General features: G+C 48.0%; 1 protein-coding gene across 1 annotated transcript in view; it reads left to right on the top strand.

Annotated features, from left to right (window-relative positions):
• The first annotated feature begins 1348 nt into the window (after window positions 1–1348).
• ARRB1 (arrestin beta 1) overlaps window positions 1349–27813 on the top strand; it is a 129500-nt gene continuing 103035 nt past the window's right edge. The window contains exon 1 of the mRNA XM_082219425.1: window positions 1349–1711. Within this exon, the coding sequence (XP_082075551.1) occupies window positions 1692–1711 (20 nt within the window). The 5' untranslated portion in view covers window positions 1349–1691. The remainder of the gene's footprint in view (window positions 1712–27813) is intronic.

Genomic DNA, 27813 nt, shown 5'->3' with positions numbered 1-27813 from the left:
ATCAGAAGGGCAGCAGCAGGCACCTCAAATCCTGAGGCATGAACAGGCAGATGCCAACCTTTAGCGGCCGAGTCTCTTACTCTCAGGTTCGTGGGTTCAAGCCCCACCATGGGCGAAAGATAATAATAATAATAATAATTTATTATTTATACCCCGCCCATCTGGCTGGGCTTCCCCAGCCACTCTGGGCGGCTTCCAAAATAATATTAAAATACTGTGATACATCAAACATTAAAAGCTTCCCTAAACAGGGCTGCCTTCAGATGTCTTCTAAAAGTCTGGTAGTTGTTGTTCTCTTTGACATCTGGTGGGAGGGCGTTCCACAGGGTGGGTGCCACTACCAAGAAGGCCCTCTGCCTGGTTCCCTGTAACTTGGCTTCTCGCAGTGAGGGAACCGCCAAAAGGCCCCCGGAGCTGGACCTCAGTGTCCAGGTAGAACAATGGGGGTGGAGACGCTGCTTCAGGTAGAACGATGGGGGTGGAGACGCTGCTTCAGGTCTACTGGACCGAGGCCGTTTAGGGCTTTAAAGGTCAGCACCAACACTTTGAATTGTGCTTGGAAACATACACAAAGATCCCAGCATTGCAGCCGGTTGGAATTAGATGACCCTTAGGGAGGACTGCCACCTGTTCTTTATAATACAGGATTGTCCCATATTTCAAATGTCAAATTTTACATCCTGTATTGATAGCGTTTTCTCCTTTATTTCAGGTCCCCTCTCTCCCCCAAGTTAGGGGTCATCTCCAAATGCATGTCTTTGAGAGGCTGTGCAAAAGCCCATGTATTTAAACTCTGGGTTGCCAACCACAGACAGATTTACACATTCACGTGTGTGTGCTGGCATGTGTGTGACAAATTCCAGAGGGCCAGGCTGCAATAGGCTGTAATGGATTGCTTTGAAGTCACTTCAGCACCAGAGGAAAAAAATATCGCCCCCCCCCAACCACCCCTCCCAGTCCTTTATTTGGCCAGGACCGAGTTAGCAACCCTCCTCTCGGGTCCCTCCCAGCTCTACGATCCTACGCATCTCCCCCCCCCCCATCTCCCTTCCTCCAAAGCCAAAATCCTAGCAGCCTGCCAACCTCGCTCCACGCGCCCTAACCCAGCGCGCGCTCCTTTCCGCGCCGGGGCACCGTGTGAACGCTGTCCCGAAGGCGCGCCGCGTGTCAAGATCAGGCGGGGACGAGCCATCCTTGGGATTGGGTTTTTGTTTTGTTTGCCGGCTCGGCGGTCTGCCGCTGGTGACGCGCGCACGGAGGAGGGGAATCCGGGGCGCGCGCCTGGGCTGCTGCTTGGCGGCGCCTCCTCCTCCTCCTCGCGAGCGGCCGGTCCCTACGCGGCGGCGGCGCTCCAATCCCGGCCCGGAAGAAGGCGGCGGCGGCGCGGGGGAGGCATGTCAGGGCGTCTCTAAGCGGGCAGCTCCCTCTCCGCCCCCGCGCGGACTCCTGCTGCGAGGCGGGCGCCGCTTCCTCTCCGCTCGCTCGCTCCGTCGCTGCGCTGCGCTCTGGCTGCAGCTGGTGGCTCCCGACGCGCAGCATCCTCCGCCGCCGGGCGGAGCTCCGTCCCTGCCCTGCCCGGGCTGCGCAGGCCGGGAGAAGCCGAGCCCCATCGCCCGCCGCCGGACGACCAAGGAGCGCGCCCCCGTCCCTCGCTTTCTCCGCGCCCGGCAGCAGAGCCGCCAGCCGAGGCCATGGGCGACAAAGGCACCCGGTGAGTGCGCCGCGCTCCGCGGAGAGGGAGGTTGCCTGCCTGGCTGGGGGTCTTTCTTGGGTGGGGGCTTCACAGGGCCGCGCCTGGAGGGAGATGCGGGTCCGGAGCGGGACTGCGGAGCAGCGCGCTTGGGACGCGCGTCGGGCGCGTTCTGACGAGCGTTTGCGCCCCGGTATGGGCGACGTGGACCCAGCAGCAGCAGCAAGCCGCCGTGTCTTCCCACCCGGAGGAGCCCGTACGCTGCACAACGGGTCCGGTCACGTTGGTGCAGTGTGTGCGGCACGTGTTTCGCTGCGTTCGCACTTGATACACGCGCGCAAAACGTAACGTGTGAAGAGGTGGCGCGGGCGGCGTCTGTTTGAAAAGCCGGCGGGGGGCGTTGGGGGACAGCTCGGGAATGGTGCAAAAGGGTACCTGGAAGTTAGGAGCAGCTCTGCAGGTGCGTTCCAAAGTAAATCTCGCTGGTTTTGGTGTAGGTTCTTCCTGAGTGTGTGTGTGTATCTGCTTTGCAGCCTCGCATGAGTAGCACCAAAGAGGCGGGGGATTCCTGCTTTCATGCAAATTTAAATAACACCACCACCACCACTAATTCTGGGGAGAGCCAGAAAAGAAGGTTGGAGGCTGGTATTCGGAGCATAGGAAGTAGCTGCCTTCTGTTGAGTCAGATCCCTGTCCTGCCTAGCTTAGTATTGCCAGCACTGACTGGCAACAATGTCGCTCCTGAGCATCCTCAGCCCTGCCTAGAGATCACACCTGCCCCCTTTGGATGCTCTACGGTTGAGCTGTGGCTTGTCTGTCATAAGGTCAGGAGTCTGTGGCGGGATCAATGCTGCTCATGTGTTTTTCACAGCAGCCACACAACATCATTGGCACAGAGATGCCAGCCTTTATTCCTTTAACCAGGATTCAGATTTTCTGTTCTTGTTGTTTAGTCGTTTAGTCGTGTCCGCCTCTTCGTGACCCCCTGGACCAGAACACGCCAGGCACTCCTGTCTTCCACTGCCTCCCACAGATTGGTCAAACTCATGCTGGTCGCTTCGAGAACACTATCCAACCATCTCGTCCTCTGCCGTCCCCTTCTCCTTGTGCCCTCCATCTTTCCCAACATCAGGGTCTTTTCCAGGGAGTCTTCTCTTCTCATGAGGTGGCCAAAGTCTTGGAGCCTCAGCTTCAGGATCTGTCCTTCCAGTTAGCACTCAGGGCTGATTTCCTTCAGAATGGAGAGGTTTGATCTTCTTACAGTCCATGGGACTCTCAAGAGTCTCCTCCAGATTTTCCATAGAAAAGCAAATAATATTTTTTTATAAATAAATAAATCGCGCACAACCTCATGGTGATATTAAAGTCTTGCCCAGAAGCCTTCCATGTCTTATTGACTGCCAGTTAGTTCCCAGCAAGGGGCGAAATGGTTGCAACTAATTGGGGCTGCACTGGCCCAACAGGCTGAGGCAGGTTGAAGGCTTTTATATCCCTCTGAATCATTTACGTTTTTATTTTTGCGGACCTTGGCCATGATAGTAAAACAGAACCTCCATGTTATGGGGTAGTATACCGCTGGGAGTTGGGGGCAGGGGAGGTCGAGGGAAGTAGTAGTTCTACTCTATTCTGCCTTGGACAGACCCCACCTGGAGTCCCGTGACCAGTTCTGGGGACCTCAGTTTAAGAAGGAAGGTGTGCAGAGGAGGGCGGCTGAGATGACCAAGGCTCTGGAAACCAAGCCTGATGAGGAACGGTTGAAGGAGCTGGGTATGCTTAGGAAAAGAGGAGACCGAGAGGAGATAGGAGAGCCACCTTCAAATCTCTCACGGGCTGTCCCATGGAAGAGGGATCAAGCTTGTTTTTCTGCTGCTCCGGAGGGCAGGACTCGAACCCATGGCTTCAAGTTACTGGAAAGGAGATTGCGACTAAACATCAGGAGGAACTTTATGACAGTAAGAGCTGCTTGACAGTGGAACGGTCTCCCTCGGGAGGCGGTGGAGGTTTTTAAGCCGAGGTTGGATATCCATCTCCCAGGGATTCTTCAGCTGCATTGCAGGGGGTCAGACTAGATGGCCTTTGGGGATCCCACCCAATTCTATGAGATGCAACCGTAGAGTGTGGGGTTGCCGCTTGTCAGGTTGTCAGACGCACGTCGGCTGCCTGCCTGCATTTGGGGCCTGAGTGCTGGACCAGGCGGAGGTTTTTGCGTTTAGCAAGGCTCTTTCTGGTGTGTGTGTGTGTGTGTGTGTGTGTACAAATGCAGCCATTTCTCGAGCACATTCTCAAGTGCCTCTGGTGTGCTGCACCTCTTCCTTGTGTAATGCCTGAGCTGGTGACAGATTGTGCGTTGCTCGGCACCGGGGCTGTGGCAGGGAGGAGAGCTGCTTAAAATTATTGTTGCCTTTGCTGACAGGTTCAGTGTGGGCCTCCTTTTCCCAAACCCTAGTAAATAAAACGGTGGCCAAGTTCACGGCGTATTCGGGATTTGTAAAGAAAAATGGATTTGTGTATGGATTTACAGTTCAGTGATCACCATGTCTGCTCAGAAGTAAATCCTGCCTAGTTCACAACAAGTAGAGAAGGACATGAGCTAAATGGCTTTCCTTTCTTTTTTTTCTTTCAAACACTCTCTGTCTGAAACCCTGGAGAGACAGGGCTGCCAGTCAGTGTAGACAATAATGAACTAGGCAGACCAGTCTGAATTGGCTACTTCCTAGCCTGGTGCATGAGACTGCACCCTCAGTTTCCAGGGACAGCTCATTCATCTCCTTATTGCAGGCACCCCCAAACTTGGCCCCCCAGATGTTTTAGGACTACAACTCCCATGTTTTAGGACTACAACTCCCATCATCCCTAGCTAACAGGACCAGTGGTCAGGGATGATGGGAATTGTAGTCCCAAAACATCTGGAGGGCCGAGTTTGGGGATGCTTGCCTTATTTGTTCCAGTTTTCTTCTTTGGAAGAGGAGAAATGGATGATTAGCGTATTGGCCTGAATATATGCCTCACTCTCCCCCCCCCCTCAAATTCCGACCGTGAAAAGTTAAAGTGCGGCTTAACTTACAAAAATTGGCTCTTTTACGATATTGCTGCTGAAACAGACATACGGTAAAACAGAACGGGTGTGAGTGCCTGTGGAATTTTAAGGAAGCGGCTTATGCAGTGGTACCTCGGGTTACATACGCTTCAGGTTACATATGCTTCGGGTTACAGACTCTGCTAACCCAGAAATAGTGCTTCAGGTTAAGAACTTTGCTTCATGATAAGAACAGAAATCGGGCTCTGGCGGTGCAGCGGCAGCAGGAGGCCCCATTAGCTAAAGTGGTGCTTCAGGTTAAGAACGGACCTCTGGAACGAATTAAGTACTTAACCTGAGGCACCACTGTATTTGGGTATTGTCTTTCTCTCTCTCTCTCTTTCTCTCTCCCCCCACCCCCAAATTTTAAAGGCGTGACTTATATTCGGGTGCGGCTTATATTTGGGCCAATACGGTATTGTTTTTAATCTTCATGGCCCTTGGTCGATGGCTGACGAGATTCTCTGGACGCCTTCACGTAAACATTGAAATACCAAACCCAATTCAAAATATAAACACTAAAGGCAAGATGACGCCCCAGCCGCTCCCCTTTCTCTCCCCCCACCCCACCTTGGATATATGAGAGGCAGTGTGGCGTAGTGGCTAGAGCAGTGTTCCTCCAAGGGTGTGGCAGGGGAGGATGGGAAGTGTAGCGGGAAGATTCAAGGACAATCAAAGAACCATCTAAACATTTCAGTGCAGTAGTATAGTTAGTATCAACATAAATTGTTTTGGATATACAGCCAGAAACATTTCCCACGCCTCTCTTCCAGAGTAATAATAATAATAATAATAATAATAATAATAATAATAAAAATAATAAATTTTATTTATATCCCGCCCTCCCCAGCCGAAGCCGGGCTCAGGGCGGCTAACAGCAATAAAACAGTACAACAGTACAACACAACACTCTAAAATCATTCATTATAAAATTGATTCAAATCAAGCCACTGGCAACCATTGGGCCAGAGCTCCGCGAAGATTGCCGAGGGAGGGAGTCAGGCTGTGCCCTGGCCAAAGGCCTGGTGGAACAGCTCTGGTGGAACGGTTAACGCTAAAGACTTCACTTCTGGTCAGCTGCTAGAGGGCCATGAACATTTGTGTCTGGGGCTGTTAAGAGTCACCTACTCAGCTACTATCTGAAACCAAAGCATTATTTTCAGCTCTCCTACCCCACTGGAATAAACGAGGGCGTTTTCAGTTGTGGAGAGGAGGATGTCGATGTTTGCGGGAGGCAAAGCGTCTCTGGGAGGAAGTTCCGCCCTGGGCTCCTGGGAAAACAGGATGGGCCTGATCCGGCCGGCTCTTCGGATGTTCTTAACCAGGGGTCAGCAAACTTACCGCGCCCTTGCCGGTGTCTCCAGCTCCGATCGCATGGAGGGCGGGGGAGCGCATGCCCATATGCTATTTCTGGCGCACTTCCGGGTCGGAGGGCCACTGGAAATAGCTTGTGCGCATGTGCACAGGCCTCCTCCGACCCAGACGTGCACTGGAAATAATGCTTGCGCATGTGCAAATAATGCTTGCGCATGCGCACAAGCTATTTCCGGTGCTCCTCCGACCCGGAAGTGGGCAGCCGTGCAGCGCAGTGCCGGTAAGAGCAGGCGGCGGGGGTCTCCGTGGGCCGGATGAACGAGTCCCTCGCGCCTTATCTGGCCCACGGGCATTAGTTTGGGGACCACTGCTCTTAACTGACAGTAGCAAATTCCATTGCGCTTTCCCTTTCGCCTGGTCCCTTTCGACTGTCTTTCATTATCGGGGTCCCTGGCTGGAGCCTGTCGTGCCGGTGTTGCAACCCAGGATTGATTCTGGGGTTCACAAACTGCTTGGTTGGCACCCTAACACCATAAGAAAAGCTTTGCTGGATCAGACCAGAAGCCCGTCTAGTCCAGATATTGATTGATTGGGGGTTGCTTTTGCAGTTGGACCAGATTGTGCTGAATTGCATTGTGTGTGTGTGTGTGTGTGTGTGTGTGTGTGAGAGAGAGAGAGGGAGAGAGAGAGAGAGAGATGTTCCATATCAGTTGTGTGATTCACTTTGCCAGAATTCATAGACAGAGGAAGGTTCCATCAACACACAATGTCGTCTCCAGCGATCTTCCTCCTGTCTCGCTCCTCCTGCTTCTAAAACCTTCAGCAGATCAGAGGCCTTTCCATTTGTCTCTTGTAGCGTCTAAGCTTATTATCACAAATCCTAAACCTGCTTCAAGCCAGGAGCCTGGGATTTGTGATGAACCGGTGAATCTGAAACAAGTCCTTGTGAAAACCAGTTCAGGGAACTTCCACTTTCATTGCCATCGTTATTTATTTGTATGCTGCCTTTCCATAGTTAAACGAGGCTCAAGGCTGCTCGCAATGGAAAAAAGATTTACATAATTGCAAAAATATAACAAAAGTAGTCATCAGTAAGGCTGGGCGATATGTCATGCAAAACCGGTTTAAAGTCCATATCGCGATGTCGGTTTCATAATTTCTGTCCTGGCAACATATCATGTATCATGATGTGGGTGCTGTGCAAAAATCATAATATGGGAAAAACCGTGCAGCCAGGCAGTGCCTCTGCGTAGCTCCATCCTTATACTGATACTGTACATCATGATGTCTGAAATACTGCGACATTTAGCTGGTGATATATCACAATGTTGAAAACCAGATATTGCCCAGCCCTAGTCATCAACAATAAATAAAACATCTCAGTAAGCGTGCAGTAAAACTGAACCACCTCCACCTAACTCGTAATCAGGCTTGGCAATAACAATTTAAAAAATATAATACCAGCAACAGCAAAAATTAAGCACCTCCAAAATTAAACCCACCGAGTGTTGGCTTTGCAACTGGAACGCCCGAGAGCCTCTCCTAGGCTTTGCCAACATCCCTTTGCAGCGCAGCCGTCAACACGCATGGTGCTCTGCTGTGGCCGTCCAGTGCTCTTCTTTCTCATTACTTACGGCCTTCGTAAACACTCCCGCCTTGATCTCTCCGCCACTGAGTCCGGTTTGTTTTCCAGCTCCCTAGCAGCGTTTCCCAAACATGAGGGGGGCCGAGGGAGGTCGCGCTGCCTGCACATTCTGCTGCCACGCAGGCTATGTGTTCACTACATTTCCCAGAGCAGCGTGGCGAACCCTAGAGGACCAGAAGAAGTTAAGGAGAGCCTGGCTGCTGGATTGAGCCTACCTAGGCCAGGATCTTGTTCTCGCAGTGGCGATCCACATCAGGGAGATCACAGGCAGGATCTGAGCTCGGCGGCAGTGCTCTGAAGACAATCCTTTTTTGCGCAGCGCACAGTTAAACAGTGGAACTCGCTTCTGCAGGAAGCTGCCATGGCCAACAACTTGGATGACTTTAAAAGAGGAAAAGAGGGCTATCAGTTGTTACTAGCCAGAATGGCTATGGTCTGCCTCCATGGAAAGAGGCAGCGTTGCTTCTCAATACCAATTTCTGGAAACCACAGAAGGCGAGAGTCGCTCTCGTGTTTGGATCCTGCTTGGTGATTTCCAACAACAACAACAATTTTATTATTTATACCCCACCCATCTGGCCGGGTTTCCCCAGCCACTCTGGGCAGCTCCCAACAGAACATTAAAGACACAATAAAACATCAAACATTTAAAACTCCCCTAAACAGGGCTGCCTTCAGATGTCTTCTAAAAGTCAGTTTATTTCCTTGACATCTGGTGGGAGGGTGTTCCACAGGGCGGGTGCCACTACCAAGAAGGCCCTGTGCCTGGTTCCCTGTAACTTCGTGTCTAGCAGGGAGGGAACCACCAGAAGGCCCTCAGAGCTGGACCCCAGTGTCTGGGCTGGACGATGTGGGTGGAGATGCTCCTACAGGGATACTGGGGATACTACAGGGATACTCTAATGGGTATCTCGTTGGTCAGTGTGACAACAGGCTGCTGGATAGGCCATTGGCTTGATCTAGCATTCCTTTTTTATTTCCTTATGATATTCAGGCCAAACACTATTCTGTTGTAAGTTCACACTTGTGGAAAAGCTCTCTCTCTCTTCCTCGAAAGGGGCCACTATGTTGAGTCTTTCTCAGGCACTGCTGAGGCCGGGTTGCTGCAAGGAAAGGAGGGTCACCATGGCGGAGCTGGGCCTAAGAACAGAAGAAGAGGCTGCTGGGTCAGGATTTGAACCCGAGACCTCCTGCCCCTGAGCTACCGCCTTTGCATGCCCATTCCTCCTCCTTTTTACCCTTTGCACATCCAGCATTGCCAGCTGCTGCATGTGCCCGAGCATTGCGCTAAAATGTTGAGCAGGTTAGATTTCCTTCTCCATTCAGTGTGTTCAAAGGAAATCGATGAAATCGCTTTAATATTCTGCTCTCGCCACATGGAAAGAAATAAAAAGAAACATAAATCTTCGAAACGGAGATCAAACAAACACCACTCAATTATCGGCGACTACATAGAGTGATCCTTAGCTATGGAGCATCCCAGACGCGTGCCTAACGAGCTCGTTAGTTCCTGAGCCTAACCAGAGCGGCTGGCAGTGGTGAACTACCATGGCGGGTCAGGTGAGGAACGGAGACATTGGCGGAATAAGCTTTTGTGGCTCCAGCTCTGGGGCCAGAAGAATGACACCTGTGGCTCAGGCTTCATTTGTGACCTCTCCCCCCACCACCAGTGATCATCATTCCCATCATAATTGCATTATTTATACTCTGCCCATGTGGCTGCATTGCCCAAGCCACTCTGGGCGGCTTCCAACACATGTAAAAACATAATACACCAGGCATAGGCAAACTCGGCTCTCCAGATGTTTTGGGACTACAACTCCCATCATCTCTGACCACTGGTCCTGTTAGCTAGGGATCATGGGAGTTGTCGTCCCAAAACATCTGGAGAGCCGAGTTTGCCTATGCCTGTAATAGAACATTAAAAAGCTTCCCTATACAGGGATGCCTTCAGATGTCTTCTAAAAGTCAGATTGTTTCTTTTGACATTGGGAGGGTGCCACCACCGAGAAGGTCCTCTGCCTGCTTCCCTGTAACCCTCACAATGATGGAACCGCCAGAAGGCCACTCTGGGCAGCTCTCAACAGAATTAAAAGCACAATGAAACATCAAACATTAAAAACTTCCCTAAACAGGGCTGCCTTCAGATGTCTTCTAAACGTCAGATAGTTGTTTATTCCCTTGACATCTGATGGGAGGGCATTCCACAGGGCAGGCACCACCACCGAGAAGGCCCTCTTCCTGGTTCCCTGTAACCTCACTTCTTGCAGGGAGGGAACCACCAGAAGGCCCTCGGAGCTGGACCTCAGTGTCCAGGCAGAATGATGGGAGCCAACGTAGGTCTTTCAGGACCAGTGTTATGTGGTCTCGGCGGCCGCTCCCAGTCACCAGTCTAGCTGCCGCATTCTGGATTAATTGCAGTTTCCGAGTCACCTTCAAAGGTAGCCCCACGTAGAGCGCATGGCAGTAGTCCAAGCGGGAGATAACCAGAGCATGTCACTGCCTCTCAGCCTGACATACCTCACAGGGCCGTCGTGGGAATTAAATGAGGAGTGGGAGAACCACTTGGTCTGCCAAGGTCTTTGGAAAGGTGGAATGTGGAGGCAAAAAATGAATCACACTATCTGGAGATTCAAGCGGTGCGGTCACTGGGCTGGACCACTTCACATTGTGTTGGACGCCCCTGCTTGCCCAGGAAAAATCCTGCACATACCTTGTGAGTTTGTTGGTGGAGGGAATGCTTCTGGTCTGCCTTCGTCCTGACACAATAGCTTCTTATCTGCAGGGACTTAAAAGAATTATGCAAGGCCACTTTTAGCATGTAACATCGCTGGCATGCATAGTGTTGCCTTTTCAGCTCTAAGCAGGAGTGCTATGAAAGGATGGTCGAGAGGCGTGAACGCCTCACTTGCGTTGTCTTGAGTACACAACTTAGGGACCTCTCCCGATGCGTTAAGATGAGGTCACAAAATAAGGTGCAGCTGTTTTAGCGTACCTGAAGGTAATGGCTTGTGAAGATTGCATTTCAAACTATGGCTTTTTTTTAAAAAAAACCCACATCGTTCATATTTATTATTGCAGATTGAATGCCCTTTGGGGCAGGATTTCTCCCCCTCCCCACGCAAACATTTTCATTGCGTGTATAGCATACCATGCAGGTTACATGCAACAATGGCTGGAAGCATCCGTTTCAGCTGTCTGCATGGGAGAAACAGATAAAAAACCGGTTACTAAAGTTGATACAGTGGTGGTTGTTTGTTGTTTAGTCGTTTAGTCGTGTCCGCCTCTTTGTGACCCCTGGACCAGAGCACGCCAGGCACTCCTGTCTTCCACTGCCTCCTGCAGTTTGGTCAGACTCATGTTTGTAGCTTCAAGAACACTGTCCCACCATCTTGTCCTCCGTCGTCCCCTTCTCCTTGTGCCCTCCATCTTTCCCAGCATCAGGGTCTTTTCCAGGGAGTCTTCTCTTCTCATGAGGTGGCCAAAGTCTTGGAGCCTCAGCTTCAGGATCTGTCCTTCCAGGGAGCACTCAGGGCTGATTTCCTTCAGAATGGATCGGTTTGATCTTCTTGCAGTCCATGGGACTCTCAAGAGTCTCCTCCAGCACTAGAATTCAAAAGCATCAATTCTTCGGCGATCAGCCTTCTTTATGGTCCAGCTCTCACTTCCATACATGACTACTGGGAAAATACAGTGGTACCTCGGGTTATGTACTTAATTCGTTCTGGAGGTCCGTTCTTAACCTGAAACTGTTCTTAACCTGAGGTACCAGTTTAGCTAATGGGGCCTCCCGCCGCCGGAGCACGATTTCTTTTCTCATCCTGAAGCAAAGTTCTTATCTTGAGGTAATATTTCTCATTTAGTGGAGTCTGTAACCTGAAGCGTCTGTAACCCGAGGTACCACTGTAAGTAGCACAAGACATGAAGTGCTGAAACCGAATAATAATCCCGACCGATGGAAAGGCAGTGGCAGAATTTATTGTTTTAATTGTGCACGGAGCCCTGTGCCCTGATGGCGATATGTAGATAAATGTTAACAATAATAAAATAAAAACGTGATTGTATGTGCCTGTTCCCTTTTTCTCCAAAATGGTTCCTTCTGCATTGCTTACTTCGTTAGCTGTGCTTGTGACCACGACCGAACAGGGATTCGTTTTTTCCTTTTTTAGGCATAGCTATCTAGATTTCCTGCCACGCAGTCTTCCCCAACCTGGTGCCCTCTAGCTGTCTTGCACCACAACTGCTGCTTAAAAATATATAAGAACCTAAGGAGCTGCTTTTTGCCGACTCCATTTTGTCTACTCTGACTGGCAGTGGCTCTCCAGGGTTACAGGCAAGAGCTTTTGCCAGCCCTGCCTGGAGACACCGGGAATTGAACCCGGTACCTTCTGGACACAAGGCAGGCCCTGAGCTGGACGCTCCCTCCCTGGAGCTGCGCAATATATTTGCAGGCCGACTGTGCCATCTTCACCTCTAAGCTTCTCAGCATTTGCGTCAAAATTTGGATAGGTCTTCAGAGGTAAAGGTTCTGTTTCCACACGGGGGGGGGGGGGCGGGGAGAGATTGCTGCCTGCTTCCCATAATCCACTTGCATGCTGGGAACAAAACATGATGTTCAGCTTCGCTTGGAAGGTTCAGAAATGTCGAAAGCTCTCTTCTTCAGGGAGGAGAGCGGAGCAAATTGATTTCCCCCAATGCACTTCCTCAGTTAACTAACTCTGAGCTGCACACTACCTGTGTGTGTGTAGGAACATCTCATTGCTGCTATGCAAAATTTTACAAGTTCTTTGTTTTTCCCCATATAGCAAGGCATTTTTCATCTTGTTTTCAAAGCCTATGAGTAAGCCAGCTAGCCGCGAGGCAGGCTTGAGATGTGTCATCTTTGTTACTTCAGGCAAGCAGTGTTAGAAACTCATACAGTGGTGCCCTGCAAGACGAATGCCTCGCAAGACGGAAAACCCGCTAGACGAAAGGGTTTCTGTTTTGGAGGTGCTTCGCAAAACGAATATCCTATGGGCTTGCTTTGCAAGACGAAAATGTCTTGCGAGTTCCTGCGGGTTTTTTCCCTTTCCCCCCCTTTTCCCCAAGCTGCTAAGCCGCTTAACAGCTGATCCGCTAAGCCGCTAATCAGCTAAGCCGCTAAATCGCTTATCAGCTGATCCGCTAAGCCCGCTAATAGCGCTAATCCGCTAAGCCGCTAATGGGCTTGGCTTTGCAAGACGAAAAAACAGCAAGACGAAGAGACTCGTGGAACGGATTCTTTTCGTCTTGCGAGGCACCACTGTATATAGAAGCTAGGCGCCAAATAAACCAGGGTTACAGTCCACCCTAAGCCAGGGTTGCTTGAGATGCAGGTGGCACTGTGGTTTAAACCACTGAGCCTCTTGGGCTTGCCGATCAGAAGGTTGGCGGTTCGAATACCCATGACAGGGTGAGCTCCCATTGCTCGGTCCCTGCTCCTGCCAACCCAGCAGTTCGAAAGCACAAAGTGCAAGTAGATAAACAGGTACTGCTCCGGTGGGAAGGTAAATGGCATTTCCGTGTGCTGCTCTGATTCGCCAGAAGCGGCTTAGTCATGCTGGCCACATGACCCGGAAGCTGTACGCTGGTTCCCTCGGCCAATAAAGCGAGATGAGCACTGCAACACCAGAGTCGGCCACGATTGGACCTAATGGTCAGGGGTCCCTTTACCTTTAAGCCAGGGTTACAGTGAGTAAATGACAAAAAACAGTCCTCCTTAGACTGGGGTTACGGTCCACCTCAAACCAGGGTTACAGTCCTCCTTAAACCAGGGTTACAGTCTTCCTTAAACAAGGGTTACAGTCCTCCTTAAACCAGGGTTACAGTCGCCAAAACAGAATGCCTAATTTTCATTTTGGGGCAAGACAGCTCTAAAGTCTTATTTTTCAAAGGATTGACTGGCTGTGATTGATTCACAATTAAACATCTGGCTAGTTCAGGTGACAACCTCAGTTAAGAACTTTGAGAACTTAAAGAAGAAAGTTACAGATAGGTAGCCGTGTTGGTCTGCCATAGTCAAAATAAAAAAATTCCTTCCAGTAGCACCTTAAAGACCAACTAAGTTAGTTCTTGGTATGAGCTTTCGTGTGCATGCACACTTCTTCAGATACACTGAAACAGAAGTTGCCAGATCCTTCTATATAGTGAGAAGGTGGGGAGGGGTATTACTCAGAAGGGTGGTGGGAATGGGAGATTGGCAGATAGCTGAGATGAGCCTGTTGACGACTCTTAACGACTGTAATAGGTCTTACAGGAAAAGGCAAGGGGTGAGAAGGTGAAAAATGGCTTAGTCATGTATAATGGGATAAGAATCCAATGTCTTTGTTCAAACCAGGTCTCTCCATGGTTTTAAGTTTGGTAATGAGTTGCAATTCAGCAGCTTCTCTTTCCAGTCTATTTCTGAAATTCCTTTGTAGTAAAACAGCTACTTTGAGATCTTGTATAGAATGTCCTGGGAGATTGAAGTGTTCTCCTACTGGTTTCTCTGTTTTGTGATTCTTGATGTCAGATTTATGTCCGTTTATTCTTTGGCATAAGGTTTGGCCTGTTTGTCCAATATAGAGAGCTGAAGGACACTGTTGGCATTTGATGGCATACACAATGTTAGACGATGAGCAATTAAATAGTCCCGAGATGGTATGTGTGATGTTGTTGGGGCCAGTAATGGTGTTGTCCGGGTGTATGTGGCAGCAAAGTTGGCATCTGGGTTTATTGCAGGCTCTGGTGCCAGTGTCTGTGTTAAGTCTGGTTGTAGTATTATTGTGGGTAATCAGAGATCTACAACCTCTCCTGGACAATGACAATTCTCTTTCTCAAGCTCTGGGAGGAAGACCTTTCATTGCCTACAGACAGCCACCCAATCTTAAACAACTCCTAACCCACAAAGTATTTAAAGAAGCAACAACGCGAACTGGACTCCTTGGCAGGCTTTGAATAAACAATCACATTTTTTTATTGATACAGTGGTACCTCGGGTTAAGTACTTAATTTGTTCTGGAGGTCCATTCTTAACCTGAAACTGTTATTAACCTGAAGCACCACTTTAGCTAATGGGGCCTCCTGCTGCCGCCACGCCACCAGAGCACGATTTCTGTTCTCATCCTGAAGCAAAGTTCTTAACCTGAAGCACTATTTCTGGGGTAGCAGAGTCTGTAACCTGAAGTGTATGTAACCTGAAGCGTATGTAACCTGAGGTACCACTGTAATAACTAGTCAGATAAATTAAGGATTTATACAATTTTGTACTCCAGCCAACCTAGCAGTTTGAAAGCACATCAAAGTGCAAGTAGATAAATAGGTACCGCTCCGGCGGGAAGGTAAACGGCGTTTCTGTGCGCTGCTCTGGTTCGCCAGAAGCTGCTTAGTCATGCTGGCCACATGACCCGGAAGCTGTACGCCGGCTCCCTCGGCCAATAAAGTGAGATGGGCGCCGCAACCCCAGAGTCGGCCACGACTAGACCTAACGGTCAGGGGTCACTTTACCTTTACTTTACAATTTTGTAACATACAGAGAATAATAGCATCTATAGAGAAACCAGAGATTGGAACCGAGGGCAGTCGGAGGGGAGAGGAGGGTGGGTTGTTTTATGGGGGGGAGGGGTGAATGGGGAAAAATAAGGATGATATGTTGTAAACTAATACGATTTGTTTAAATTCCTAATTAAAATACATATATTTTTTAAAAATCGTGTCTACGCAGACGCCAGAAATTTCAGGTGTGCGTGCAATGCAGCCCACGGAGCGATCTCTGCTGGAGTGAACCAGCCCAGGCGAGGTCAACCTTGCTGACCCCTGGTCCAGTGCAGCCGTCGTGGCTGCCATCCCGGGAATGTGAAGAGGAAGGCAGCTCCGAGTGTTGCAGAGAATACCCTGCTGTTTGGGACCGGGGTGAACTTTTCAAAAGCTTCCCTTCGGCCGGATCCTTGCAGATTCAGAATCCCTGGGGGGAATTGGCTTTGCTGGGAGTTTCGCTTGTTTCCGAGAAGGAAGCTGCAGCTTTCTGGGGAAAGCAATTTGCTCTTCGCTGCTTGTTTGTGAGACCGAACCGGAGGCTCCAAACATTTCTGCAGGACCTTTTTGGTTCTCAGTGCCAGGCAAGAAATGCGGGGCGAGGAAAACAACACAGCGCTAACATTTCAAGAAAGGCAGACCTCTTTGAGATATCTGCTATTGTGTCACTAATATCCACTAACAATGGGCCGTCCTAATAGTTTGTGCTTTAAAATGTTGAGTGGGAAGTTCTTCCACGCACTGAAAATAATGAGAGAAGGTGCAAGGATGTGCGGTCATTTTTGTTTAGACTTGGCTACTCAGATATCTGGAATTCTGGTGTGTTTTTAGCTTATTGCTGCTTTTAAGTTTTTGAATTTTTAAATATTTTTTATTGAAAAGTAAGTATGAAATCGTAAGTATACAAGGTAAAATAGGAAGTGCAAACAATAATAATAATAAAAATAAACACCCATGTAAACAAACAAAGAAAAAACCTAGACTTTACTTGATTGTTATTGTAGTTAACCTAATCTTAACCTAATACACTGTTTATAAAAATGAATTCCTATTTTAATGGCATTTGGAATTCACTTTTTGAATGTTTTGATTGTTTTTACTAACAATTGCATTGTTTTACTCTTTTTGCAAACCCGACAAATTTGGGTAGTAAACCGCTTTGAGGTTTGTTTGTTTTTACAATCAAGCTGTATATTAATTTTGTAATCATGTTCTTGTGCATCTCCCATTCATTTCTATGGAGGTTTTGCTGAAAAAGTTCCTGTTTCCTTGGTTAAAAGGGGTTTTTTAAAAAAGAAATTTCAGTTTTAAAACTTCCCTAGCGAGACTATTTTTTAAAAAACACGATGACAATTTTTTGAGCATTTATCCTGATCTGTTTTCACCAAGCTTGCAGGAGGTTAGACGATGTCTGCTATTTACTGAGCATTCATTCTTATATGTTTGCAGGGAGGTTGCACACTGTTGCACAAAACCATTGTTATTGCACACTTTAAAGTGCTGTTTCCCATCGCTTTACTTACTGCAAGGAATTCGAGCTTTCAGGGGAGCCGGTTTGCTACGCAAGAGTGTCAAATGGACTTCAATTCCAGTACAGTTGTACCTTAGTTCTCAAATGCCTTGATTCTCAAATGGCGAAAATCCGGAAGTGTGTGTTCTGGTTTTCAAACATTTTTCGGAAGCTGAATGTCTGATGCAGCTGTCAGCTATTGTTTCTGCGGCGCCTGCACCAATCAGAAGCTGTGCCTTGGTTTTCGAACATTTCGGAAGTCAAACGGACTTCCAGGACAGATTAAGTTTGGCGCTTTTGTTTTTGCTATTTATTTTGTGCTTTTCATAGAATCATAGAATCATAGAGTTGGAAGAGACCACAAGGGCCATCGAGTCCAACCCCCTGCCAAGCAGGAAACACCATCACAGCACTCCTGACATATGGTTGTCAAGCCTCTGCTTAAAGACCTCCAAAGTAGGAGACTCCACCACACTGCTTGGCAGCAAATTCCACTGTCAAACAGCTCTTACTGTCAGGAAGTTCTTCCTAATGTTTAGGTGGAATCTTCTTTCTTGTAGTTTGGATCCATTGTTCCGTGTCCGCTTCTCTGGAGCAGCAGAAAACAACAAAAGCAGCTTTTGTTTTTGTAGCTTTCTCGGTTAATTTGTTTTTGTGACTGTGTGGAACCCAGTTCAGCTACTGATTGATTGTGTGGATAAAAGCCCTCCTCCCAATCCAAACAATGACTATCATTTAATTTTAATTTTTATCATCTACAATACTGTCTTATTTATTTTATAGTACAGTACATTGATTATTGGAGAGGGAAGCAGGTGGCGCTGTGGGTTAAACCACAGAACCTAGGACTTGCCGATCAGAAGGTCGGCGGTTCGAATCCCCACGACGGGGTGAGCTCCTGTTGTTCGGTCCCAGCTCCTGCCAACCTAGCAGTTCGAAAGCACGTCAAAGTGCAAGTAGATAAATAGGTACCGCTCAGGCAGGAAGGTAAACGCCGTTTCCGTGTGCTGCTCTGGTTCGCCAGAAGCGGCTTAGTCCTGCTGGCCACATGACCCCGAAGCTGTCCCTCAGCCAATAAAGCGAGATGAGTGCCATAACCCCAGAGTCGGCCATGACTGGACCTAATGGTCAGGCGTCCCTTTACCTTTACATTGATTATTACTTTCATTTAATGGATCAGTGGTCTCATTAGATAGTAAAATTCATGTTAAATTGCTGTTTTAGGGGTTGTTTTTAAAAATATGGATCGGATTAATCCATTTTGCATTACTTTCTATGGGAAAGCATGCCTTGGTTTTGCAACGCTTTGGTTTTGGAATGGATTTCTGGAACAGATTAAGTTTGAGAACCAAGGTACCGTTGTATGTGACTGAATCAGACCTGAAAATAATAATAATAATAATAATAATAATAATAATAATGTTTTTGTCACTCTTTGTGCTGTGTCGTGAAGCGCTTCAAGTCACTCAGAAGCTCCCAACATTTTGCATGCTGCCTAATCCAAGAACTGGCAGCCATCACCCTGTTTTGCTGCTTCTCGTTTTCTCTGCGACACCATCTGCTTCTTTCCCCCCCCCCAAAAAAACTGAGCGAATCTGCTGAATATTTAGGTTTCCTGGCTGACATTGCCCTTGGCTCTCCCCTCCCCCATCCTTTTTTCCCCTTCTAGCTCTTGGACCCTGGAGAAAAGGCACTTTGACATTAAAAATCTTCTTCTGAGCCTCGAGGGTTGCTATTTATCCGAGACGTTTCTGAGCAGAAAAACGTTCCGATCGGGATGTTGACAGCTCCAAGGATTTGCTAGGTTAGAGTGTCCCGCTCTTGGGCTACATCACCCTTTCTTCCTGGATTTATGCAGCCTGTGTTGTGTTTTTGGTGTCAGAAACTCCTCGCTTCCTTATCTGCCGAGATTCCTGGCGTTTCTCGTCGGTCAGATTGTGCAAAACTCGGCCCGCTTCATTCGTCTCCAAGGGAGTGTGGGCTGCTTTGCAGACCTGCCCCTGTGCACACAGCGTAAATCAGGACGGGCCCTTTTGCTCCCGGGGTCTCATGTCCCTCCTTTCCTTAGCACCCTCTGCTCATCACGTCCTGCCTCCCGTTGCCAGGGCAGATCTAGAAATGCAAAACGTTATCTGCCCTGCCTGCCTGCCTGCCTGCCTTTGCAAGGCACCAACCGAATCGTAAAGCTGAGGTTTTGCGCCAGGGGACCCAAACGCTGCGCCAAGCAAAGTGGTTCGCTCACATATATTTTCCTAGCCTCTGCATAATTCATCCTGCATCTGTGTCACTCGTGCGGGGAGAGATTTGGTTCTGTAGGGCCTCCCACCCTTTTCCCTTGTGCTCAGGCCTGGAGAACAAGCTGTGCGCTGTTTTAAACTGGCACCTTACAATTCCTTAGAATCTTAATGGTTGGGAAGGGACCCCATCAGGTCATCTAGTCCAGCCCCGGCTGCCGACTCAGGGACCTCACAGCTCCAGCACGCTGGACCCGTCGCCACCCAGCCTCTGCGTAAAACCCTCTAGCAAATGAAAGTCCACCATCTTCTAAAGCAGCAGCTCTTTGTTGTTGTTGTTGTTTAGTCGTTTAGTCGTGTCCGCCTCTTCGTGACCCCCTGGACCAGAGCACGTCAGGCCCTCCTGTCTTCCACTGCCTCCCGCAGTTTAGTCAAACTCATGCTGGTAGCTTCAAGAACACTGTCCCACCATCTCGTCCTCTTCTCCTTCTGCCCTCCATCTTTCCCAACATCAGGGTCTTTTCCAGGGAGTCTTCTCTTCTCGTGAGGTGGCCAAAGTATTGGAGCCTCAGCTTCAGGATCTGTCCTTCCAGTGAGCACTCAGGGCTGATTTCCTTCAGGATGGAGAGGTTTGGTCTTCTTGCAGTCCATGGGACTCTCAAGAGTCTCCTCCAGCACCAGAATTCTGGAGGAGTAAGCAGCTCTTAGTGTGGCTTTTTTTTTTAATGTCCTGCTTTGATTCCCCTGCCCACATGTTTTACATCGTTCTTTTTGCACTCTAGAAATTCTAACTTAATTTTTTTAAAGTGGGTATTTAGTTCCTATTTTTGAAAGACATCTGAAGGCAGCCCTGTTTAGGGAAGTTTTTAATATTTAATGCTGTATTGTTTTTAACACTCGATTGGGAGCCGCCCAGAGTGGCTGGGGAAACTCAGCCAGATGGGTGGGGTATAAATAATGAATTATTATTATTATTATTATTATTATTATTATTATTATTATTATTATTACATATTCCAGGGTCTGGGAAGCTGGGGTCCAGGGGCCCAAATTTAGCTCTCCTTCCTGGACTCTCTATCTGGGCCTTGGAACCAGTGTTAGAAATTCAGGTGTTTAAGCCTAGAATGCCGAGTTACCATTTTTGGGCCAGATGGTTCAAAAGTCTTACAGTGGTACCTCGGTGTAAGAACAGTCCTGTTTACGAACTATTCGGTTTACGAACTCTGCAAAACCGGAAGTAGTGTCCCGGTTTGTGAACTTTACCTCGGTCTACGAATGGAATCTGAACGGTGGAAGGGCATCAGCAGCGGGAAACCTCGTTAGGAAAAGCGTGCCTTGGTTTAAGAACGGTTTCGGTTTAAGAACGGACTTCTGCAATGGATTAATTTCGTAAACCGAGGTACCACTGTATTTTTTTTCAATGCGGCTTTTTGGTTCCTGAAATTCTTAATGATTGTGCAGATAAAAAATGGAATACTACAGGATGTGTTGCTCGTGTGTTAAAACAGGCAAGATCCATGGATCCCCAGGCATGTGCCTCCAGATGGTGGAGACATCAGGCACCACCCTGGAAGCTGGCCATCTTCACTTGGTAAAGGTAAAGGGACCCCTGACCATTAGGTCCTGTCGTGGCCAACTCTGGGGTTGCGGCGCTCATCTCGCTTTATTGGCCAAGGGAGCCGGTGTACAGCTTCTGGGTCATGTGGCCAGCATGACTAAGCCGCTTCTGGCGAACCAGAGCAGTGCACAGAAACACCGTTTACCTTCCCGTCGGAGCGGTACCTATTTATCTACTTGCTCTTTTGACGTGCTTTCAAACTGCTAGGTTGGCAGGAGCTGGGACTGAGCAACAAGAGCTCACCCCGTTGCGGGGATTCGAACCGCCGACCTTCAGATCAGCAAGTCCTTGGCTCTGTGGTTTAACCCACAGCACCACCTGCGCCTCAAAGTGGCCAATGTTGTTGTTTAATTGTTTAGTCTTGTCCGACTCTTCGTCACCCCCTGGACTAGAGCACGCCAGGCACTCCTGTCTTCCACTGCCTCCCGCAGTTTGGTCAAACTCATGCTGGTAGCTTCAAGAACATTGTCCCACCATCTCGTCCTCTGTCGTCCCCTTCTCCGTGTGCCCTCCATCTTTCCCAACATCAGGGTCTTTTCCAGGGAGTCTTCTCTTCTCAGGAGGTGGCCAAAGTCTTGGAGCCTCAGCTTCAGGATCTGTCCTTCCAGTGAGCACCCAGGGCTGATTTTCTTCAGAATGGAGAGGTTTCATCTTCTTGCCAATAGCCAGGTGCAAAATGTGCCTGGTGGATTTCGAACGCTGTTTGCAACGCCCGTCGTGGTGCTTCGCCTTCTCAGCTGTGTCCATATATTGGTGTAATGAAATTTATTCACTACTTGATTGTAACAAACAAACACCTCAGTGTGGTTGAAAGAGGCATGTGTGCGTCCCCGCATTGTCCTTCGAAGAGGAGGCCTGCGATCTTGAGGAGCGCGTTCCGGGCCTTGGACGAGTCTCTCGGAAATTTTGATCAAACTGTTTACACAGCCGGCCAGGGCTTCTTAGCAATTGCGCTCGTTCCCAGGCCATTTGCGAGAGGTCGAGCGGGAAGCGCTCTCCGGTTTATTAAAAGCCGGCTCCGGGCGGGCGGAGGGTCACATCCTGCTCCTCCTAACCGTGCTTCTAGCCCACCATCGCTGCCTATTACACAACTAATTGCAACACTCTTAATGGCTTGTTTGATGTAAGGAAGGGGTGGGGCTTAGGGGACCAGCTGTTTGTAGTGGGTGTTGAAACCGGCCAGGATGGGAAGGGCTCAGGGAAGAGCCCTGCTTTTTCATATTTTTTTTATAAATAATTTTTATTAATTTTTCAACATACATTTATAATATCCAATCTAAATTTATCACATATTTTCTCTTTTGGACTTCCTTCAGCCTCTCTAACAATCATCCATTATTCAATTTTTTAATTACACATTTCCTAATTTTTATATTGCATTTTATATACCTTCACCCTCTTATTTTTCTTCAACACAATATTCCTCAAACGTTCACAGATCCTCAAGAACCCTGCTTTTTCATGATGCCAAGTCCAGTTAAATGAGTGCTTGTTTGTTTTTTAAAATATTTTTTATTGAATGATTCTATGTTACAAAGATCATTGTTATCCACCTCCTTTTACTTCCTTTGTCACTCGAATGCTAGCACGGAGTCAAAACTACAGTGGTGCCCCGCAAAACGAATGCCTCGCAAGACGGAAAACTCGCTAGACGAAAGAGTTTTCCGTTTTGGAGGTGCTTCGCAAAACAAATTTCCTATGGGCTTGCTTTGCAAGACGACAATGTATTGCGAGTTCCTGCTGGTTTTTTCCCCTCCCCCTTTTTCTAAGCCGCTAAGCCGCTTATCAGCTGATCCGATCAGCAGATAAGCCGCTAAAAGCCGCTAATAGCGCTAATCCTCTAATCCGTCAATGGGCTTGCTTCGCAAGACGAAAAAACCGCTAGACGAAGAGAATCACGGAACGGATTCTTTTCGTCTTGCGAGGCACCACTGTATTGTTGTATTTTTGACTGTATCTTCTATAACCATTAAATGAGTGTTTTGAGAAGCGCATAAGAGCCAAATGTTGGATCAGGCCAGTGGCCAATCTAGTCCAGCATCCTGGTCTCACATTCAGTGTTCGAATTTTTCCCGGTGCCAGGCGCGTTTTGCGACCGGCGTGGGTCCAATTGCAGCCACACAGAGAGCTCTGGGTTGGTGACTGACATCTCCACCTGGCTGGCCTCCTCAGCTTTCTTAAGCAAGCAAGCAGAAGATTTGAACCCTGATCTCCCAGGTCCTGATCCGACACTCTAACCACTCCGACACTCTAACCACTACACCCCACTGTCTTCCTAGAGTCCTTCTGCCATTGGGAAGTACAGTAGATTCTGGCGTATTAGGCGACTGGGCGTATAAGACGACCCCCTAAATTGGCGGCTCCGCGCCGGGAGAAAGCCGTACCCAGCGTATAAGACAACCCCCGACTTTTAAACCTCGTTTCCGGGGTTAAAAAGTCGTCTTATACGCCAGAATCTACGGTAGGTAATTCATATGGGGAAAGCAAAATGTCCCTTAGGCATGTGAAATATTTTCCTGGAAGCGTGACTTTGTTTTACTCTGGGTTGTTTGATGTTTGAATGTGTTATAAACCACTTTGAGATTCCCCCCTTTAAAATATAAAAAATTAGAGAAATGAAATGAATATTAATAATAATAATAAGAAGAAGAAGAAGAAGAAGAAGAAGTCATGATTCCTGCATTGGTGGGGGTTGGACTAAATGACCTTTGGGGGCGCCTTCCAGCTCTACATCCAATGATCCTAAGCCAAGCAAAACCGGGGAGCCTGTTTCCCAGATTTCCTGGACGTGCGAGAGGAGAAGGCATCTTTCTTTTCACCAGGATACTTGAACGGCCTTTGCAGCTCCCGAGTGACTCTCTTTCTATGCAGTCAGCTGGCAGAGCTCATATTCGGCTGGAATATTGATTTTGCAATGTATACATTGAATAGCTTTTCCCCAAGGAGGTCCATTTATGTTTGAGAGGCACTGGGAAATTTCAGAAGAAGCTGTTGATTGCAAATAATGGCCCAGGTTGTACAGTTCTTCAAGGATCTGTAAACTGTGGGTTTTTGTTTTTGTTTTGGTGTTTTTTTTAAAGGGCTTTTTTTAAATTTGCGTTTTATATATTTGTTAACATTCTTATATTACATCGGTAAACGTTGACATATTACATTACAGGACTTACTATAATATAATTTCCAACGTGTATACAAAAATTATATAAAAAATTTATATACCTAGAAAGAAAATGAAACAAACAAACAAAACAAAAAACAGAAAGAAAAAACAAAGAGGAAAAAAACACAAATCATATACGTACCAATACTTTGGATTTCTTGTCTATCCTGTTGTATATTCCTTTTTTACAAATGAATGTACTCTTATTATTGTATATTTCTTTACATTTTATCTAATACATTCCTATATCAATATGTGCTCTTAGTCTTCTTTCTCAACTCAGTCTCACTCCAATGTCAATTAAGGGCTTTTCTAACCTCTCACCCTTCCTCCTTCTATGCCTTTGAAACAAGCTTAATCTTTCACACACCTCTTCTTTGTTTCCCATCCTTCTGGAGGAGCAAAGAACACTTGTCCTCCTTTTTTCCTGAGCTGCCTTGGGGCAGGGGACAAGCCCAGCCCACTCCAGGGATCCCGGCAGTTAGGCAGGGTTCATGTAAATAATAATAATAATAATAATAATAATAATAATAATAATAATAATAATAATAATAATGGCGAGTGGAGACTGGTGTCTTTAGGATATATATTTAGAATATATTTATTTGCAAATATGAGGGACGCAGGTGGCGCTGTGGGTTAAACCACAGAGCCTAAGACTTGCCGATCAGAAGGTCGGCGGTTCGAATCCCCGTGACTGGGTGAGCTTCCGTTACTCTGTCCCTGCTCCTGCCAACCTAGCAGTTCGAAAGCACGTCAAAGTGCAAGTAGATAAATAGGTACCGCTCCGGCGGGAAGGTAAACGGCGTTTCCGTGCGCTGCTCTGGTTCGCCAGAAGCGGCTTAGTCATGCTGGCCACATGACCCGGAAGCTGTACGTCGGCTCCCTCGGCCAGTAAAGCGAGATGAGCGCTGCAACCCCAGTCGTCTGCGACTGGACCTAACGGTCAGGGGCCCCTTTAACTTTACCTATTTGCAAATATAAATGGCCTGAGCATAAGACGGAGGGGCTCGCAGCATCAGCACCAAAACAGATTTCGCTTCTCCATCTGTCATAGCTTTGGGTCCAGCGCAGTGCAAGCAGGTCTATGTGTCTCCAGCTTCCAGCCTGCCTCCAACTCAGCTCTCTCGCTCCTATCCAGCAGGAAGCTGAGAGGGCTGGAGGAAAAGCCCACCCACTAACCCACACTCTCTTTGCTGTAACTCTTGCAACCAAGCTCAATTTGAAGGGGTTATGACTCAAGTGGACAGCTGAGTTCATGGTCTTACTCAGGAGTAGGCAACCTAAGGCCCGGGGGCCGGATGTGGTCCAATCGCCTTCTCAATCCTGCTCGCGGACGGTCTGGGAATCAGCATGTTTTTACATGAGTAGAATGTGTGCTTTTGTTTAAAATGCATCTCTGGGTTATTTGTGGGGCATAGGAATTTGTTCATTCCCCCCAAAAAAATATATATATATATATATAGTCCGGCTCCCCACAAGGTCTGAGGGACGGTGGACCGGCCCCTTGGTAAAAAAGGATGCTGACCGCTGGTCTTACTAATAAACTTGCCTGACCATTTCATCAGCCTCCTCTTAGATTCCAAACCTCTGCCTGGGCACAGGACCCCAAGCGTTGGACAGGACCGAGGGCACTATCCAAACTGACCCCCCCCCAAAAAAACCCCACTACTGTCCGATAAGATGGACTCAAGGGCATCCTGATCAAATTTGCAGATGACACCAAACTGGGAGGGGGGGCTAACACCCCAGAGGACAGGATCACACTTCAAAACGACCTTGACAGATTAGAGAACTGGGCAAAAACAAACAAGATGAATTTTAACAGGGAGAAATGTAAAGTATTGCACTTGGGCAAAAAAAAATGAGAGGCACAAATACAAGATGGGTGACACCTGGCTTGAGAGCAGTACATGTGAAAAGGATCTAGGAGTCTTGGTTGACCACAAGCTTGACATGAGCCAACAGTGTGACGCGGCAGCTAAAAAAGCCAATGCAATTCTGGGCTGCATCAATAGGAGTATAGCATCTAGATCAAGGCAAGTAATAGTGCCACTGTATTCTGCTCTGGTCAGACCTCACCTGGAGTACTGTGTCCAGTTCTGGGCACCACTGTTTAAGAAGGACACTGACAAACTGGAACGTGTCCAGAGGAGGGCAACCGAAATGGTCAAAGGCCTGGAAACGATGCCTTATGAGGAACGGCTAAGGGAGCTGGGCATGTTTAGCCTGGAGAAGAGGAGGTTAAGGGGTGATATGATAGCCATGTTCAAATATATAAAAGGATGTCACATAGAGGAGGGAGAAAGGTTGTTTTCTGCTGCTCCAGAGAAGTGGACACGGAGCAATGGATCCAAACTACAAGAAAGAAGATTCCACCTAAACATGAGGAAGAACTTCCTGACAGTAAGAGCTGTTTGACAGTGGAATTTGCTGCCAAGGAGTGTGGTGGAGTCTCCTACTTTGGAGGTCTTTAAGCAGAGGCTTGACAACCATATGTCAGGAGTGCTCCGATGGTGTTTCCTGCTTGGCAGGGGGTTGGACTCGATGGCCCTTGTGGTCTCTTCCAACTCTAGGATTCTAGGATTCTAAGCTCCCTTGCAGTGGGTGGATACAGCAGTTCTTGGCAGTTGGGGGAAAGTCAAATGGCCTGGGTGCCCACTCTGGGTGGTACACGAGGATCCTGGCTTCTGTTTTTGGAGCAAGCCAGCGCCACCGTCCCCTCGATCCTCGTCTTGGCTGTTTCTCTGTGCCTGTTCATAATCTTCCAAGATAGCATTACTAGAATCCCAGCGCGAGTGCGGCTCATCCACAGAGACACCATTATTTGTGGCTTAAAGCCAGGGAAGAGGCTTTAATAGCATTATAAATAAAGGAGAGCCCAGAGATCAAAAGGCTCCTTTTGTCTGAACGCCGGCCGCCTGCCTGCGCTGCTCTTTTGCCGTCAAACCGAGAGCCAAAATTCCAGGACTAGACAAAAACCCACATTTCTGCAAGCGCACACCACAAGGGCGATAAATGATGCATGGGCCATTTGATTTGTGGGCAAAAAATGCCGCCTCGCAGATGCAGAGAGAGCAACCACTTGTTCAAGGAAGTGTCACCTGGGTTTGGGGTGGGAAGCTCTCTCTGTGTGTTTGTGCAATGGCTTTCCAGCTGTTAACGTTGCCTTTTTAGCAGCTGGAGGCAGGCAAGGCAGCAAACCGGCCTTCTGAGCAACAGCAGGATTTGGCCAAGCAGAAAGACGCAAGTGGGTGTCCGTAACATGCAATAATAATAATAATGATAGTGATTTTACCCATCACTTGGGAAGACAGGCGAACTAATGCCAGTGACCTGGAAGAAGCAAAGATCACCAGTGTTGAAGCAACGATTCTTCAACACCAACTTCGTTGGGCTGATCATGTTGTGCGGATGCCTGATTGTCGTCTTCCAAGGCAACTACTCTATTCTGAATTTAAAAATGGAAAGCGCAATTCTGGTGGTCAACAAAAGAGGTTTAAAGACTGTCTCAAGGCAAATTTTTAAAAATGTAGTATGAACACCAAGAACTGGGAAACACTGGCCTGCAAGCGCTCCAGTTGGAGAACAGCCTTTACCAAAGGTGTCATGGGTTTTGAAGACACTTGAACTCAGGACACAAGAGAGAAACTGCTAAGAGGAAGGCACGCTTGGCAAACCCTCACCATGATCAACTCCTGCCCAGAAACCAATGTCCCCACTGTGGAAGGACGTGTGGGTCCAGAATTGGCCTTCACAGTCACTTACGGAATCACTGTTAAAACCTCTTTATGGACGATAATCTTACTTGGCTACATGTGATTGTCAGATAATAATAATAATAATAATAATAATAATAATTATTATTATTATTATTATTATTATTATTATTATTATTATTATTATTATACACCACCCATCTGGCTGGGTGGCTAGGTTTCCCCAGCTACTCTTGGCAGCTTCCAACACATATAAAAACATAATAAAGCATCAAACATAAAAAACCTTCCCTGTACAGGGCTGCCTTCAGATGTCT

Source organism: Podarcis vaucheri (genome assembly GCF_965113315.1).
Source record: "Podarcis vaucheri genome assembly, chromosome: 4".
Lineage (NCBI taxonomy): Eukaryota > Metazoa > Chordata > Lepidosauria > Squamata > Lacertidae > Podarcis > Podarcis vaucheri.
Note: the sequence above shows the minus strand (reverse complement) of the source record. Positions and strands in the feature narration are given on the sequence as shown.